The 17,100-nt window shown below is 36.8% G+C and overlaps 1 protein-coding gene and 1 pseudogene across 1 annotated transcript; both read left to right on the top strand.

Moving 5' to 3' along the window:
- The first annotated feature begins 347 nt into the window (after nucleotides 1-347).
- On the top strand, nucleotides 348-1,245 carry LOC128561317 (olfactory receptor 9K2-like; annotated as a pseudogene).
- Nucleotides 1,246-13,530: 12,285 nt separating this feature from the next.
- Nucleotides 13,531-14,536, top strand: LOC128562778 (olfactory receptor 9K2). The gene has a single exon (XM_053558091.1). It carries the CDS (start codon nucleotides 13,595-13,597, stop codon nucleotides 14,534-14,536), a length of 942 nt encoding a protein of 313 aa, XP_053414066.1. The 5' UTR covers nucleotides 13,531-13,594.
- The last annotated feature ends 2,564 nt before the right edge of the window (nucleotides 14,537-17,100 follow it).

The raw sequence follows: 17,100 nt of genomic DNA, 5'->3' as shown, positions 1-17,100 counted from the left end.
ACTGTATGCTAAATTTACCAAATAAATCAAGCGAGAAGCTAAACAGGTATAAAGGAATAAATGTGCTCTAAGAGTGAAAGGCATTTCGCTATAGTGGGAAGAACACTGGGTTTGGAGAAACACGTTAGAAAATGGTGCGTTTGGTAACTTGTATTTGTGGAACTCACGTTCAGTTCCTATGAAAGGGTACAGCAATTCACCCCTGAGAGAACTGAGTGACAAAAAGGAGATGACAACACAAATTTCATCATCTTCTACAACAAATAAGGGATATTTTTATGACACCAGGATACAGATAGGAAATTCTGTTTTTAACCTTGCCTTATAACTCCTAGCAGGTTCTTACCATGGGTGACGAGGGAGGAGGCAACCATTTGTATGTAACTGACTTCATTCTTGTAGGCCTCAGGGTCCATCCAGAGCTCCACAGTCTCCTCTTCCTCCTCTTCCTGCTGGTCTATGGCATGATTCTTTGGGGGACATGAGCATGACAGACTCCCAGCTGAACACACCAATGTATTTCTTTTTAGGCAATCTCTCCTCCATTGACGTCTTCTGCCCCACTCTTATTGCTCCTAAAGCCATGGCCAGCTTCCTGTCAGGACAGTCTCCTTGGCAGGTTGTGCTGCCCACTTCTTCCTTTTAGCCCTGTTTGTTGGCAGCCATGGCCTATGACCGCTTCAGTGCCATTTGCAACCCTCTTCTTTATAGTATCTCCATGTCAAGATGCCTCTGCACTCAGCTGTTTGCTGGTTCCTATTTCTGCAGCTGGGTCAGCTCCATCCTCCAACTCAGTGTAACATTCTCTGTGTCTTTCTGTGCATCCCGGGTCATTGATCACTTTTACTGTGATTCTTATCAAATTGAGAAGATTTCCTGTTCTAATCTCTTTGTCAATAAGATAGTATTTCTGAGCTTGGCTGCCATCATTACTTTGCCCACAATTGTTGTTATTGTAGTATCATACATGCATATGTGGCCACAGTCTTGAAGATCTGCTCCAGTGAAAGGAGGAAGAAAGCCTTCTCCACTTGCAGCTCTCACCTGGGGGTTGTAAGTTTGCTGTATGGCACTGTCTCCTTTGTGTACGTCACATCTCCAAATAACCCCGAACTTCGTAAAGTGGCTTCAGTATGTTACATATCGATCACACCCATGTTAAACCCTTTGACCCACTCGCTAAGAAACAAGGATGTCAAACAAGCTTTGAGAAAAATCCTATCGAACACAAAAGCTTTATTCTAATTCTACTTAGAATTTTTCTCAATAATGAACCCGTTGACTTTTTCATTCTGATTTGCCTTTCATAGAGGATCAAGCTTAAGTCACTTAAGGATCCCTTAAGTTAACAATTTTGCAAATGAATCATTTTTTGTTAGATCATAACTGTGTACATTACTGCATTTATGGGGTACAATGCACTGATTTTATATACAATTTGGAATGTAGAAATACTAATCCATCATTCACTCTTCTATAGGAACAGTGTTATATCTAGATATCTTGGGCATGAATGCAATTTGCAGTCATTCTATAAACAGAAATAGATTTCTTAGACTTAATTGGTATAGAATAGTAGTAGAAAGAAAGATTTCCGTTTTTCTTCTGGGCTTGCTGAGATGGCATGCAGAAAAATTGGTTTGGTAAGGATATAAAATTCAGAATGCATAATATCTTAGAAATAGTGGAAGCACCAACCCATGACAGGATGATTTCTAAGTTGTAATATTTAATTTTGTTATAAAGTCTAATTTGCTTCTGGGTCTGTAATTCTTGAATAAAAACCTTCATGTAAGTTTTTTTTTTTTCCTGTGCCATCATGAATTTAACCGAACAACTCAGTAAATCATGGTAAATCATTTAATCGTATTTTATTGTTACTTATTTTTAATATTGATTGTTAGTGATTTGTTATTATGTTAAATAGGTTGGAAAATATTTTGTATACAATCTTTTAAAAACTGAATACTCTAATCAACAAAGGTAAAATCTTTAGTACTGATGTGTTATCTCGAGGGGGCAAAATTGCATTAGAGGTTTCAAACAACTTTGACCATTAAGTGCTTGATAATTCTGTTTTCTTTGAGAGCTGCTGGTTACAGGTTCATAATTTTTATTGTTGTATATTTGATATTTAAATTCTATGTGATATTTTTGTCTTCCAAACATTTGTTGTATGTGTATTGATGCTGAAATTTAATGAGGGCATTTACGTCTTTTGGGGGTTGTATATTGTTGTCACACTGCTGTGATTTTTCTGATTCAAGCATATGCTTTCAAATGCAAACTGTAAGTACTTCGAATCTGCAAATATGACATGTGTATTATAGGAAAATTGTAATGATGATTGGAAGATGCACAAGGGAAGGGATGTTGTAAAAGATGTACTATTTCATGTATGTTTGTATGCTTTGACAATTCTGCTTTTTTGTATGTTTCTACAATTCAATCAATTTTTTTTAAAGATCCGAGTGATCCGAGTTATTAGCCTAACTTTTTCAGAAGCTTAAAACAGAAGGGGAAGAATAAAAAGAGATGAGGGATGGTATATCAGAAGTGCTCTTGTATCTAGCATCCTTTTAATAAAAATAGGTTTCTCTTCTAATTACTACATATTCCAATTAGAAAAATTCCTTACCCAAAGATGGCAACATTTTTTTTCCACAGGACAAAAGTGTTTTTTTGTACTATTCTGAATGTGGTTCTAAATTTCAAATATAGATTTTATTCACTCCTTACTAACATTTCCAGCATATCAATTAATATTATTTCACAACTTCAACTATAAACACCCCCCTTTCATTTGTTTTATTGAATGTATTCCAGGTAGGTTTACTTGTTTGTAGAACATTGAAAACCACTTTGGCAAATGTAAGCAAGAAGGATATATCAGAAGGGTATGTGGAGCACACTGAATGAAGAGAAAAACCAGAGAAAAAGTCTTGGAGTTCAGTGGAAACTGAGGCATCTCACAGAATGAAGCAGCAGGAGCAGTTGAAAAATCTTCTAGCAGAATCCACTCTCACTGAGTGCTACATGAAAACTCCAGGCATTTCCAAACGTTTCCCCCCTTTTCTGTAAATTTAAAATGTGATAGGGAGTAAAATGCAGACCAAGTTTTGGATATCTGCTTGCCCCTATACGAGGGGATGGCTGGACCCTTGACTATGATCTTATCTAATTAGAAAAAAATTTCATCTTGAAAACGTAATGGCACATCTATTAAGTGGCTAAAATTGAAAGAGAAATCTGGCAATATCAAATACTGGAGAGATGTAGAGCAAGAGGAACTCTTATTCATTGTTTGTGGGGATGGAAAATGGTACAACAGTTTGGCAACTCCTTTTGAAATTAAATGTAGATTTAGTGCACAAACTGGCATTTGTGCTCCTAAGTCATTTACCTAATTGATTTAAAAACCTACATTGATATAAAAGCTGCACATGAATGTTTATAGATGCTTTATTCATAATCACCCCTAATTGGAAGCAATCAATATGTTCTTTGATAGGTGAATGGCTAAACAAACTGTGCTACATTCACACAATGGGCTGGCACCAGTAGCACAGTGGTTGCGGCGCCAGCCACATACACTAAGGGTGGTGGGTTTGAACCTGGCCCAGGCCACCTAAACAACAATGACAACTGCAACAAAAAACAGCCGGGCATTGTGGCTGGTGCCTGTAGTCCCAGCTACTTGGGAGGCTGAGGCAGGAGAATCGCTTAAGCCCAAGAGTTTGAGGTTGCTGTGAGTTGTGATGCCATGGCACTCTACCAAGGGTGACATAGTGAGACTCTGTCTCAAAAAAAAAAAAAGAAATAAAAGGACAAACTTTTAATTCATGCAACAACATAGGTCAATCTTACTAAATATATAATTACATTTGTATGATGCCCCCCACCCAAAACACAAAACTTTAGGGAATGAAAGTAGATTTGCTGTTTCCAAGGATTTGGGTGGGAGGAAGTAGTGTTTGACTAGAGGAGCCTCAGGAAATTTTCAGAGTGGTGGGCATTGTCTCTGTAGTACCGTAGAGGCAGATATACGACCCCATGTGTTTTTCAACCCCCATAGAATTTCACAGCTCATGGATTAAACATTAGGTATACAATTTTCAAGATATCAACTAGGAGATCAAGGGATCCCGGATTGAAATGCACACTCTGATGGAAGAATCACACTGCAACATAAATGTATGACACTATTACCAAAGAAGGCAGATAAAAGTTGCTGGCTTAAGTGATTTTGGAAAACAGCCTTTTGGCTAGAAACTATGATACTAAATATAATAAAAATAATGCATAAACCCAGTACTCTGATTGGTACAGGTTTATAGTACAGGTTTACAGTAGTGGCACCATGGCACATGCACACCGGGATTGAACAATGAGTAAGTGGTGAACTATGGAGACCACCAGCTTTATCACTGTTGGAAAGGAAGGGTACAGACAAGCAAATGAGAATGTGGGAGTGAGCCATGTGGTATAGGATCGGGGTTGGAGACATCAATATAAATTCATCTTTAGGTTAATATAGACACAGACGGAAAAAGTCACAAAAATATGTGTACACATGGGGTAGCATGTACATATTTATAGCTATCTATGGAAAGTCCAGGAGCAACAACACCCAAGTAGCAACAAGAATACCTAGCACCCCATCCAACGTTTTAAACACTGTTCCATAATAATAGGAATCATGAAAAGCTGGAAAAATATTTTCCAATAGCTGATTCTAGGACAAGGGCAGAGAGCATCCAAGAAGCCTTAAGCATACTGTAATACAAAAAAGTAAGGAGTCTTTAAAAAACAAAAAGATGGGGCATTTAAAAATGATATAAGAATCAATTTGGAGAGGCAATATGGGTGAGATACCAGCTGCCAGAGCATTTCAGTGAGATACAGGCGTGGAGTCAAGGGAGAAGGGTGGGTGCAACAGTTTGTTTCTTCCTTCCTCACATCTCTAACAGTCAGAGTGTTCCTGGGCTGCTGGAAAGACTTTCTCCTCATTTGAACTCCAGGCTGCTTCCGTCAGTGATCTGGGAGCTTCTTGTGGACAGGGCAGTAGGCTCCCAGCACCCTGGGGCGCATGCCATCACCACAGACCCAGGGTGGAATAGCAGGCTCCATAGTGCTTCTTCCGTACCATGTGCCTTTGTCCCCCACAGGAGCTTTGTTTTGTTTGCTACCACACAGACACCTACCAATTCTGGCCCAGACTCAGGCGCTACAAGGGTCCAGTGGGTCCCAGGTGACTCCAGTTCCTGGACATACTGGAAAGGCAGCTTCCTAGAGAGAAGGACAGACACAGCCAGAGTGCTAGTTTTTCTCTACTCAGAGTCTTTTTTAACCCTTCTCCTTCCCCACCTGCAACTGTGAAGAGAAACAATTGAGGCATCATGCTGAAGCATCCATGAGGAGTTGGGCTGATACCTTTCCTCTTGGGGTCCTGCAGTGGATTGAGGGATGCTCAGATTGTGGGCTCTCCACCTGCCAGCCATCCCAGGTACTGTTTACCTTGTGATTCCATCAATCTGGGACACACCCAAAGCCACAGGAACATTAAATATGCTTGGGAACCTCATGGGCAACTCCAAACCAGTGCACTCTTCCTGGCATGTCAGGGATTGATCTCCAGGGACCTGGGGATGGGCCTGCAGGCCAGATATTATACCCCCTTCTGTGGGGGTACAGAGAGAATATTTGTGAATTAGTCTTGGAAAACTGATAGGATGTGATAAGAACGGCATTTCATCTCTGTTGTCCGTCTCCCAAGACCCATGTTTCTATTTTACTCAAGAGAAAATATCAGACCAAATCAAACTTACTTGCATTCTATGAAATATCTAACAAATGTTCCTCAAAACAGTCAAGATGATCAAAAACAAGAAAAGTTTGAGATACTGTCGGAGTCAAGAGGACTCTAGAAGTTATGAGAACTAAATTGATGTGGATGGAATTCTGAACAGAATCCTGCAACAGAAAAAAGATACGAGGGGAAAAATTAGTAAAATCTCAAGTTTTGGGTTTGCTTAGTAGTAATGTACTATGATTTTTCCTTGGTTATGACAAATGTTCTGTAGTAATATAAGATGTCGTCAACATAGGAAACTTGGCAAGGGCTTTGTAGAACTTCTCCGTATTATCTTTGTACCTTTTCTGGAAATCTAAAACTCTTCTAAATAAAAAAGTCTAATTAAATAAATAGTATGAGCATCCTTTTAGTAAGGAGAAATTAATATCAGGCAGACTAAAAAAATAAAAAAAATCTCCTAGAGCCCAATTTTCAAAGGTGTATCTCTCTTTTTGACACTAAACAATTATTATAAGGACTATTAAAATCAACAGTTCCAGCCCCTGACCCCACCCCGATGCTGTTGAGGAACTGTCTCTTCCATACTGCAAGCTACTCAAGAGGCATATCTGCAGGCTATCCAGCTGCCATTCCACAAGAGATTCTGAGGGGGCCTAGTCTCAGCTACAGTAATCCCATCTACACAAGGATCTCCTGGGAGACACACACGTTGCAAGCCAATGAGATTGTGCTCTCTACCCTCTATCACACAGCAGATCCTGAGGAGCCCAGTATCAGCTCTGTTCCCCTCCTGCTTCACTTGAGAAACTCTCATTTGTGCAGAAACTTGCTGGGCTATGCACATTCCTATGAGCCTAGACCAGGGTCTGTAGCCTTTGGTCTCAGCTAGGCCTAGCCTCAGCTCCAGCCCCCTCTGTTGCAGTTGAGGAACTACCACACTGATACAGAGACCTCTTGTGTGATATACACCCATCTAAACCAATGAGATATGTCCACTAGCCTCCTTCCTGCAACAGATTCTGAAGAGGTCTAGTCTGAACTCTAGTCTCTCATGATGTAGCCAGGGACCACTCTGCCTTTGCAGAGACCTCCTTGGCGGCACACCCATATGGGCCACTAGAATAGTCATCTGGAAGTAGGTCTTGGCCAGCATTACTACACAATCTAGCACTTTCTCGGGTCTTCACCAGGCCCAGCTGGGCAGTAAAGTTGTATCAATCTCTAAGGGCTTGTGAGACTCATGGCAAGGTTGGACTTAGAGTGTCTTTTCATCTTGATACAGCTGCAATGGTTACAGGTTCAGGGAATACAATAGTAATTTTGGGAAACTAAATTCCCCAAATTCCCTTTCAGGGAAGGCCCTCTGAAGAAGGACAGGCATAAACAAAGTCAGACTATGAGTGTTAAAATAAATGTCTAATCCCTTAATACACAGATATCATTACATTTCCACAAGCATCAGAAACATTTTAAAAATATCATCTTGCCAAATAGATAAAATAAGTTAATGAAGACCGACTAAAGTTATGGAGATAGATGTTCTCTCAGACAAAAGATCCAAAATAGATGTTTTAAGGAAGCTCAAAGAACTTAAAAAAAAATGTCAGGAACAAATTCAGAAATTTGTCAGAGAGCAGAGAGATTGAAATTAAAAAACCCACAAAATTTGGAGCTGGAAAACACAATGAATAGCAAGAAATGTGCAATAGAGAGCACCAACACCAGTACTGATCAAACAAAAGAACAGATCAGTGAGCCCTAAGCAACACTATTTGAAAATATGAATTCAGAGGTGAAAAAAAAAAAAAAAGAAAAGAAAAAGCAATAAACAAAGCTTATCAACTTAATGGTACAACATACTTTTTTGATTGTTAATTAGATAAGCCCTTGGTAAACTCCTACTATGTGTCAGAGATGATGTTTATGCTTTTTTGCATTTCCATTTGTATTTTATATTTACCACAATTCAGGGGCTTCTGTTACATCTGATGCCTCAATCTTATTTATAATAGAGCTATATATTCTTTATTTTAAATTTAAATTGATTCAATTCATCATTCATTCTATTATCTGGAGATCACCTTTTTTTTTTTTTTTTCTTTTTGGCAGCTATCATTCAATAAGGTATTTAGAAATGCATGCTGCTTGGAAAAGTGAAAAAGTAAAAACAAAATAATTGGTATAAATACTTTTCTATTTAGCCCCAGTGACCATAAATATAAAGGGGGTACTCTAAGCTAAATAATAGTGAATATTCAAGCTAACATTTATGATGTTTTCCCTATTGTACAGTTTTTTTTTTGTCTTACATTGACATTTCTTCTTTTTCTATTCAAAGATAGTGTTAATTTTGTCTTTTAATGTAAATGTTATAAAATGTGATGTTCTATTTATATTAAAAGGGGGAATGCAAAACAAAAGAACCAGTTGGCTTTCTATACAACTAAGGGGCAAGAAAGGCATCCTTACCTTTCTCGTAGTCTTAGAGGAAAAGCTTTGAACTTTTGCCATTGACTATAAAGTTGGCTATGGGCTTGTCATGTACAGTCTTTATTGAGTGGTGGTACATTATCTCTTTTACATAATTAGTTGAGAGTTTTTATCATGGAAAATTGTTGAATTTTGCTGAATGCTTTTTGTGCATCTATTGAGATGCTCATATGGTTTTTGTCCTTCATTTTGTTAATATGGTATACCACCACATTTACAGATGTATAAAATGACTTTGGAATTGTTGTCCCCTTCTCAAATTTTGGAAGAGTTTGAAAAGAACTGTTACTAATTCTTTCAGTAGCAATCACCCATGAAGCCACAAGGTCTTGGGCTTTCATAAGGTCAAAAGTTAGGTCATTTTAGATCTCTCTCTTTTCTTAATGTAAACATTTATCAATGTAAGCTTCCCTCTTAAAACAGATTTTGCCACATCTTATAAGTTTTGATGTGTGTTTCCATTCATTTGTCTCAAAATGCTTTTTGATTTTCCTTTTTCTTTCCTTGTCCCTTTTTGCCATTTAGTTTATAACACACTGATGTAATGAGTTAAGTATCATTTATGTGTTCTTCATCTCTGCAGCAATTTCTGTGAGATAAATATATCTTTATCTAGACCTCCTCCCCATAAAAACTCTTGATACAATCATGAGAATGAGATATTTTTGATTTTTAATTTCTTCCATTTTTCCATTTTACATACTGCTCAGAATTTTCTAATATGATCAAATGTAAACTATTTTTATGAAAGTTGTATATAAAACATCTGGCTCAAGTGTATTTTAAGGTCAGAGGTAAATTTTATGAGCATATAGATCACATTTGAAGTGTACCTGCCCCAGCTTCATTGCCACTTTCCTTTTTGGTTACACCTATAATCATATGTGACATTTCCTAGTCTCAGTTTCTGAGGAAAAAAAAATTAATGGATCCAGTTTTCTAGATGCTGCTGTGCATAATATAGACAGCAGCTGGAAATGGACTACTGCTGAAACCAGTCCAACCCAAAGGTGTTTCCTGAAGGGCACTAGGTAAGAAACATATCATTAGTGATCATAAATTCAATTTTCATACCTTAATGCTTTATTGCCTCGTATATGGCCCAATGCACTTACCTACACTGATTTAGGGGCGGTACGCTAACACGGATTACTAAACAGACACTAACCTGGAAACTGCTGATGCTAAGTGTCTAGTTTTCTGGAAACAGCCATGACAGATGAGTCTCCAGAAAGCATCTAGAATAGTAGAGACTGCATCTCGCCCTTGCTCAGGCTGGTCTGGAACTCCTCAGCTCAGGAGATCCAGCCGCCTTGGCCTCCTAGAGTTCCAGGATTACAAAATGTCAGCGCTCTTTTTGGCATTTTTGTTAAGCCAGGCATAGATTTTACATTTTTGTCCTTGTCCCCCAAATAAAATATCATCTACTTCTGGAATGTTGTTGTGATAGCCAGTCTGAAAGCCCACCTTAATTTTTGTACAACTGTCTTTTAGTTTTTGCTCTGACAGGGCAGGCGCTGCTTTTGTTCTTGACCGTCAAGCACCCACAGCGCATGCTCCGCGCTTGTTCTGTCCCTTTTCGCTCTCCCATTGGCCTGGGTTTCTCGCACCTCCGCCGGTTCCCTGTTTAGAAGAGAAGTATCAGCTGTGCAGATAGAGCAAGGGACAGTGTTTGTGGCATTTGTGTAGGGCTGCTGTCGTGCACCACTGAAATGCTGGCTTTTGTGATCTTTACTGATGCAGTCATGACAAATACCGATGTAATTTTGATTTTTAGCAGTATTTGTTCAATAAGTATGCAAGTTGTAAGGTAAAAGAAAATTCTTTTTTAATGAAGAAATTAAAATTGAAGTTCGTTTTGGTCTGTCCCAAGTAAACCACAGAAGCAAGAAAGAAACCCTTGTATGTCCTTTAAGCCCCAATAGCTTTTTAAAAACTTTTTATTAATTATTTATTTTTAATCTAGAGCCTCTGATGTCCTCATGGACTTTGCTACTGGAACCTGGATGTCTTAGTAATTGACTAGCTTTCTTCTCTCCCAGAGTACTATCTCCCGGAAGATAAGTGAAATCTCAATGCTGCAATTATTTGGAAACATTACACTATCATAGCAAAATCAAAGCCCTTATAGAGAACAGCTGCTAATATTTTGGAGTTTATTAGCGACTCTAGATGGCTCAGGGTCTGTACTTGCATTATCAGGGCAATGTAATCTTCTTCCTTAAAAACAGAAAGCATCAAGAACGGGGGACAGAGAATATCCTGTGGATTGACGCTCGGGCTCTCTTTGCACAACTGTGGAGTATAATTATTTCAGTTTTGCTAGAACATCATTGGGAAAATTCACCTTGTTTATCTTCTAAAAAGCACTATGGAATTTTTCAAGAAATCAACTACTGAAGGAAAGGACAGTATTTGAAATAGAGCAAAAAGAAACAGAGGTCAGATTTCTGTAGGGTGAGAATGTAAAACTAGGATAATGCATGTGCGTTTGGGGGAAAGGGTTCATTCTATTGTAAAGTAATGATTTTTCAGTCTTTGTACCTGTGACCCAGTCATTAAATAACTTTACGTTTACTTCTAGAATTAAACAAGAAAACATTGGAATTCTACAGCTTAATTTTTAACAGCGTCTGACAACCTACCAAAGAGTATAAGGTAAAAGTAACTTTTGAAATACGTAAGTTTTTGATAAATAATCAGTGTCACACTGATTACCAGTTCTTCCCAAAGTCTGGGAAGAACCCCCTTCCTTTCAGAAGTGTTTTCATTCATAAATCTAGTAATGTTTCTGATGTTAGGACATTTCCCATATACATTTCTGATATACGTTTATTAAACATGTTTCTCTGATTCTGCATGTTTGTTATCAATCAACTTTTCTGTATGAAACAAATATGTATTGGTTAATTTTCATTTGCCAGATATGGAATAGCATAGTGATAATATACAGTAAGTAACTTCAGTTTGATCTTGAGGACATTATTGTCAAATGAGGAGTAATTAATATTTAATATTAACATTGAAATGTAATGTTACAATGAGTTTTATGAGTATAAATTTTGAACATAAAAATAACCTGTGTCCTTGCCTCCCATGTGAGATGAAAGGCAGATGAATAAAATATGTTATTTTCAAAAATGATATTTCATGATTACTTCAGGTGGCCCTCCTTCACTACTTATATCTCCCATCTTCTCAGACTCCAAATATGATCTAGTTAAAATCATATTCCCTTATAACATAATTATTTGCAAGCTTAATTTTGGGTAGAGCCTATAAGTATTTCATTTTCAACATTTAATACAGTCTTGAAAAATGACAACCCACCATGCAATGTTTTTCTGAATCATCTTTTTTCTCAGGCAAAATACTCCATTTCTCTTCATTTCTTTGTTTTCTTTATTAATAGTTTCTTTGATTCCTTCCTCAACTTACAATGGTTTATCCAAAAAAGACCATATACACATCATTATCTTTTTGGCTAGTTAGCACTAATTATTTTGATGTACATTGTAGGATGAACCAAGCCCTGAAAAATATAATAAAATAATAAGGGCTAACATTTATTGAATACTTATTTTTCCACAAATGGTGCTAAGTGATTTATGAACCTATTTTTTCTATCTCCAAGAATACTTTGAGGGTTACCTTATACTCACCCCCTCCTCTGTTATGTATGAGGATGTGGAGGCTTGGAGAGTACAAGTTTCTCATGAAAGCTCCCTGAGAAGCTGAGAGAAACAGAACTGGAATCTAGATCTTCCTCAGTGAAAACCCAAACTAGCCACTGCAGTGTTCCATACCTTCATGTTTTCTTCTAATTCTACATAATTTTTATAATACAACTTTCATGTACATGTGGATCGATATTTGCCTGATACAGAACTAAAAGCCAGCAATATATGGAGAACAGGTTGAGTTTGGTGTTAAGTTAGTTATTGTCAATTTAAGAGTCCTTAATATTTCATATTAATATTAAAATATAGTGACATCTTTGAAAGAGATGCTTTGACCCAAGTTGAAGAATTAGAAGATTTAGTTTGAAGATAAGAAACTTTAACTGAAGTACAGGAAAAAGTAAGTAAGTTAAGAAAACAGGAAGGCCTCCTTATCAAATGGTGACATAGTGTTGTGAGTAATCATTAGTAAAGATTAAGGGTGTGGATTCTGGAGCCAGGTATTTTGGTTTCAACTCTTGATTCTGACCATAGGTGAATTTCAACAGACATTTTTTCTCTGCACCTCAATTTTTCATTTGTAAGTGTGGGAATATATTTGCCATGTATTATTATTATATGGACTAAATGAACTATATAGAAGCCTTTAGAAACGTATCTGGCCTACAAAAAGTGCCACATAAAGATTTGCTATCATTATTGTCTAATTAGAATTAGGGATATAAAGCTCTGAGGAGAGAGAAAAAAGTGGACTATTTTGTTAATATAAGGAGTTAAAAGTTCTATTTGAGCCATTTAACAAATGAGTTAAGTTGTATTCACAGTAGATAAGTATGCAATCAACAATTCCCCTGCATGTTTATCTTGCAGTATTAATTTCTAAAGTGAGTCTTCATCTCGACTACCTGTAGATCTCTTCTAAAAGAGATTTGCACCTTGGGCTCAGAAATTGCAGGAAAATTTTCTTTATGAAAGGGCTTTTGATGGCCTATCTGGGAGAGAATTCCTAAAATGTGAGTATTAGTAATTTTTGTGTTTGGTTGTGTATATCTGTTATCTTAGTGGCTATAAAACTTCTGTTATAATTCAGTTTTCATGACTTCCAAAAGGTAGCTGTTACTTCCCAATTATTTTTTTAAAATTCTTTATATCTATTCATTATCTTAATTGAACCCCCAAGTTTTCCTAAACTTGACTACTTAATCCCCAAATATCTCCAAATCCAGAATACTAACGTGCTTCCTGAATGTAATTTACTAAATTATTGGTGCTCTCTTCTGGTCCTTGCTTCATGATATTGATGTTATTCTGTAAATCATGAGCAGGAAATGTATAAAGAAGTGATGCTTATAAATGCGAAAGATATTTGGTTATACAGAAACAAAAGATAAATTTCCACCATTTAAAGGAATTATGGTAAACAATCTTTATACTTAACATTAATTGGTTGAATTTAATATAAACTATAGTGTATCCATGAGACCAAAATGAATTATGATTATAGAATAGGTTTGTAATTTCTAATTGTGTAAAAGACTGTTTGTAATGCTATAATCAAAGCCGAGGTCATTTGTTTATTTTGCCTTGTGACTCTCAGCAGGTGTCTGCCATGGGTGACAAGGAAGCAAGTAATCACTCAGAACTGACTGACTTCATCCTGATAGGCTTCAGGGTCCGCCCAGACATCCACATCCTCCTCTTCCTGCTGTTTACGCTTGTATATGCCATGGTTCTTCTGGGAAATGTTGGGATGATGGCCATCATTGTGAGCGATCCTCGGCTGAGCACACCCATGTATTTTTTCCTGGGCAATCTCTCCTTTGTTGATCTCTTCTACTCGTCTGTTATTGCACCCAAGGCTCTGATCAACTTCTGGTCTGAGAGCAAGTCCATCTCCTTTGCGGGCTGTGTGGCTCAGCTCTTTCTCTTTGCCCTGTTCATTGTCACTGAGGGATTTCTTCTCGCAGCCATGGCTTATGACCGCTTTATTGCCATCTGCAACCCTCTCCTCTACTCTGTTCAGATGTCGACTCGTCTCTGCACTCAGTTGGTGGCGGGTTCTTATTTCTGTGGCTGCATTTCTTCAGTCCTTCAGACCAGCATGACATTTACTTTATCCTTCTGTGCTTCTCGGGCTGTTGATCACTTTTACTGTGATTCTCGCCCACTTCAGAGACTATCTTGTTCCGACCTCTTTGTCCACAGAATGATATCTTTTTCCTTATCCTGCATTATCATCTTGCCCACCATAATAATTATCGTTGTTTCTTACATGTACATCGTGTCCACAGTTCTAAGGATGCACTCTGCAGAGGGACGTAAGAAAGCCTTTTCAACCTGCACTTCTCACCTGGGAGTAGTGAGTGTGCTGTATGGTGCTGTCTTTTTTATGTATCTCACGCCTGACAGATTTCCTGAACTGAGCAAAGTGGCATCCTTATGTTATGCTGTGGTCACTCCCATGTTGAATCCTTTAATTTACTCTCTGAGAAACAAAGATGTTAAAGAGGCCATAAAAAAAGTTCTAGAGAAGAAAAATACTATTCTGTGAGGAGTATTTTTCTTTCTTCAATTTTTCCATGGCTATTATGTTTTATGCCCCTCGTATAAATGCCATTAATGAAATTCATTCTCCTGAATGTTAAAAAAAATTGTTTGTCACTTTTTGCATGTGATATACCCTTCGCATAGGTTACTTTCTCCTTGAGACATTATTAATTTTGAAAGTCTCAGATGTAGATGTCTTGAACATTAGTGGAACATTTTTATTGATGAGCCCTTCCACTTGTGTCCAATGTAACTTCATTTGAATTTATGTGTGTTGATTCTTATTGCATACTGTTGAATAATATTTTAATATTTTATTTTATTATACTGCTTTATTTTAATAAAATAAAATTTTATCTAGTGTTTGTCTTTGAGGTTGCCCATCCCTCCTATACATAATCATAGGTAATTAACAAATTTATTTTGTACTTGAATGTTGGTGCAGCACAATTCACAGTTTTAAAAATACAGAATCTACGTAAGTGTCCATAAGTTCATGAGTGGATAAAGAAAATGTGGTGTATATCTACATATCTATACAGGGAGGAGACAAAGTTCGTGTGCAATTAAAATAGTTTAACATAGGAAATTACACACGAACTTTATGTCCACCCTGTACGTTATATGGTACTACTCAGCCATAAAAATGAGTGAAATAATGTCTTTCTAAGCAACTTTGATGGATGTGGAGGCCATTATTCTAGGCAAAGTATCTCATGAATGGAAACACAAATGCTATGTGGTCTCGTTAAAAAGCAAAAGTTAAACATTACAAAGAGCTGTAAAGGACACTGGGAACCAAGGAGTGGGGAGAGTGTGGGGAAGGTGAGGGGCGAAAACTTACTAGTGTGTATAATGGACACTATTCTGGCGACATGCACTCTAAATGTACGTACACCCTGACTTTAGCATTATACAGTATTTCCATGTAACAAAAACATTTGTTTATACCCTCTTAATATTTTGAAATAAAAATAAGTATGTAAAATACTTTAGTAATTATAAACTAGTTTCATTAGCCTGTTTTTACATTTGTACCATGATCAAATATTTTATATGTGTTACATAGAAATGAAGTAACAATAAGAAGGAATGAAGCTTTGCTGTGTACATGAACTTGGAATGTCATATACTCCAGCATTGCAGAGTGTTCTGTGGCACTGCTAGTGCTGGAACCTAATAGGAAAAACTCAAGTGGGTGGTAGAGATCTGAAAAGAATTTCTAGAAATCATTCTTTCAATTTTATGTTTTTGTACACTAAGCAATAAGCATTTCAAAAATAAAACTAAGTAAAAAATTTTATATACAATGGTAAAAAAAGAATAAAATACTTAAGAAAAAACCAAAGAAAGGAATGACTTGTACAATGAACAAAGCAACACTGACATAAATTAAAGAATACAGAAAAATGAAAAGACATCCACATTCATGAAGTGGAAGACTTAATATTATGAAAATGTCTGTACTACACAAAACAATCCCCATATTCAAAGCAGTCCCTATGAAAATCCCAATAGCATTTTTTAAAAATATAGGACAATTCCTAAGTAATCACATAGGACACAAAATAGTCCAAACATTCTTGAAGAAGAATAAAGCTAGAAGTCCTACACTTTGTTATTTGAAACATATTATAAGGGTGGAGGAAGCAAACCAATATGGTACTGGCATAAACACAGGCATATCAATAACAGAACAGCACAGAGTCCAGAAATAAACCAATGCATACAAGATCACTTGTTCTTCAAAAAGAGTGCCAAGAACACACTAGTGTTTATAACAAATGGTGTTGGGAATATCTTAATAAAAATGTGTGTTTCTTTAAACCCTGAAAAAAGCAAATAAAAATGGATTAAATGTTTAAATGTAAAACTATAAAGCCCCTTAAGAAAATGCAGGAAATAAAGCTTTCTGAGATTGGTATTAACAATGATTTTTGGATATGACACAAGAAGTACAAGTGATTCAAACAAAAACCCACAATTGAGATTTACATCAAACTCAATAGTTTCTCCACAGCAAAGGAAACAGCAACATTAAAAGACAACATACAGAATAGAAGAAAATATTTGCAAAGTGTATCTCTGGTAAGAAGTTGATATTTAAAATATATAAGTAATTCTTACAATTCATTAGCAAAACCACGAAAAGAATCCGACTCAAAAATTGGCAAAGGGCTCGAATAGACATTTCTCCAAATAAGGGCCAACAGGCATGTGAGAAAATAATCCACATCTCTAATTGTATGATGAATATATTTGGAATGAAATGTGCATATGGCATATTTTATAGGATAGACTGTATATATCAGGCTAAACCACAGGTCTGAACAAATTTAAACAGATTGCAATAAGAGAAGGCTGACCAATGAAGAAAAAAATTAATCAAATTATATTTTCTATAGCTCCAGTCCCCAGTTCCAGGGCCGTAAACCAGTACTGGGTTTTTGCATTCAACTTTTTTGGAACCTCTCTCCGTACTGTTTTCAATAATGATACTATCATTATAAATTCTCACCAGCAGTATATGCACATAAACTATGGTTCCTCACCCCAAACCGGTTATCT

Source organism: Nycticebus coucang, chromosome 12 (genome assembly GCF_027406575.1).
Source record: "Nycticebus coucang isolate mNycCou1 chromosome 12, mNycCou1.pri, whole genome shotgun sequence".
Lineage (NCBI taxonomy): Eukaryota > Metazoa > Chordata > Mammalia > Primates > Lorisidae > Nycticebus > Nycticebus coucang.
The sequence above is the reverse complement of the archived record's forward strand: the minus strand, read 5'-3'. Positions and strand labels throughout refer to the sequence as shown.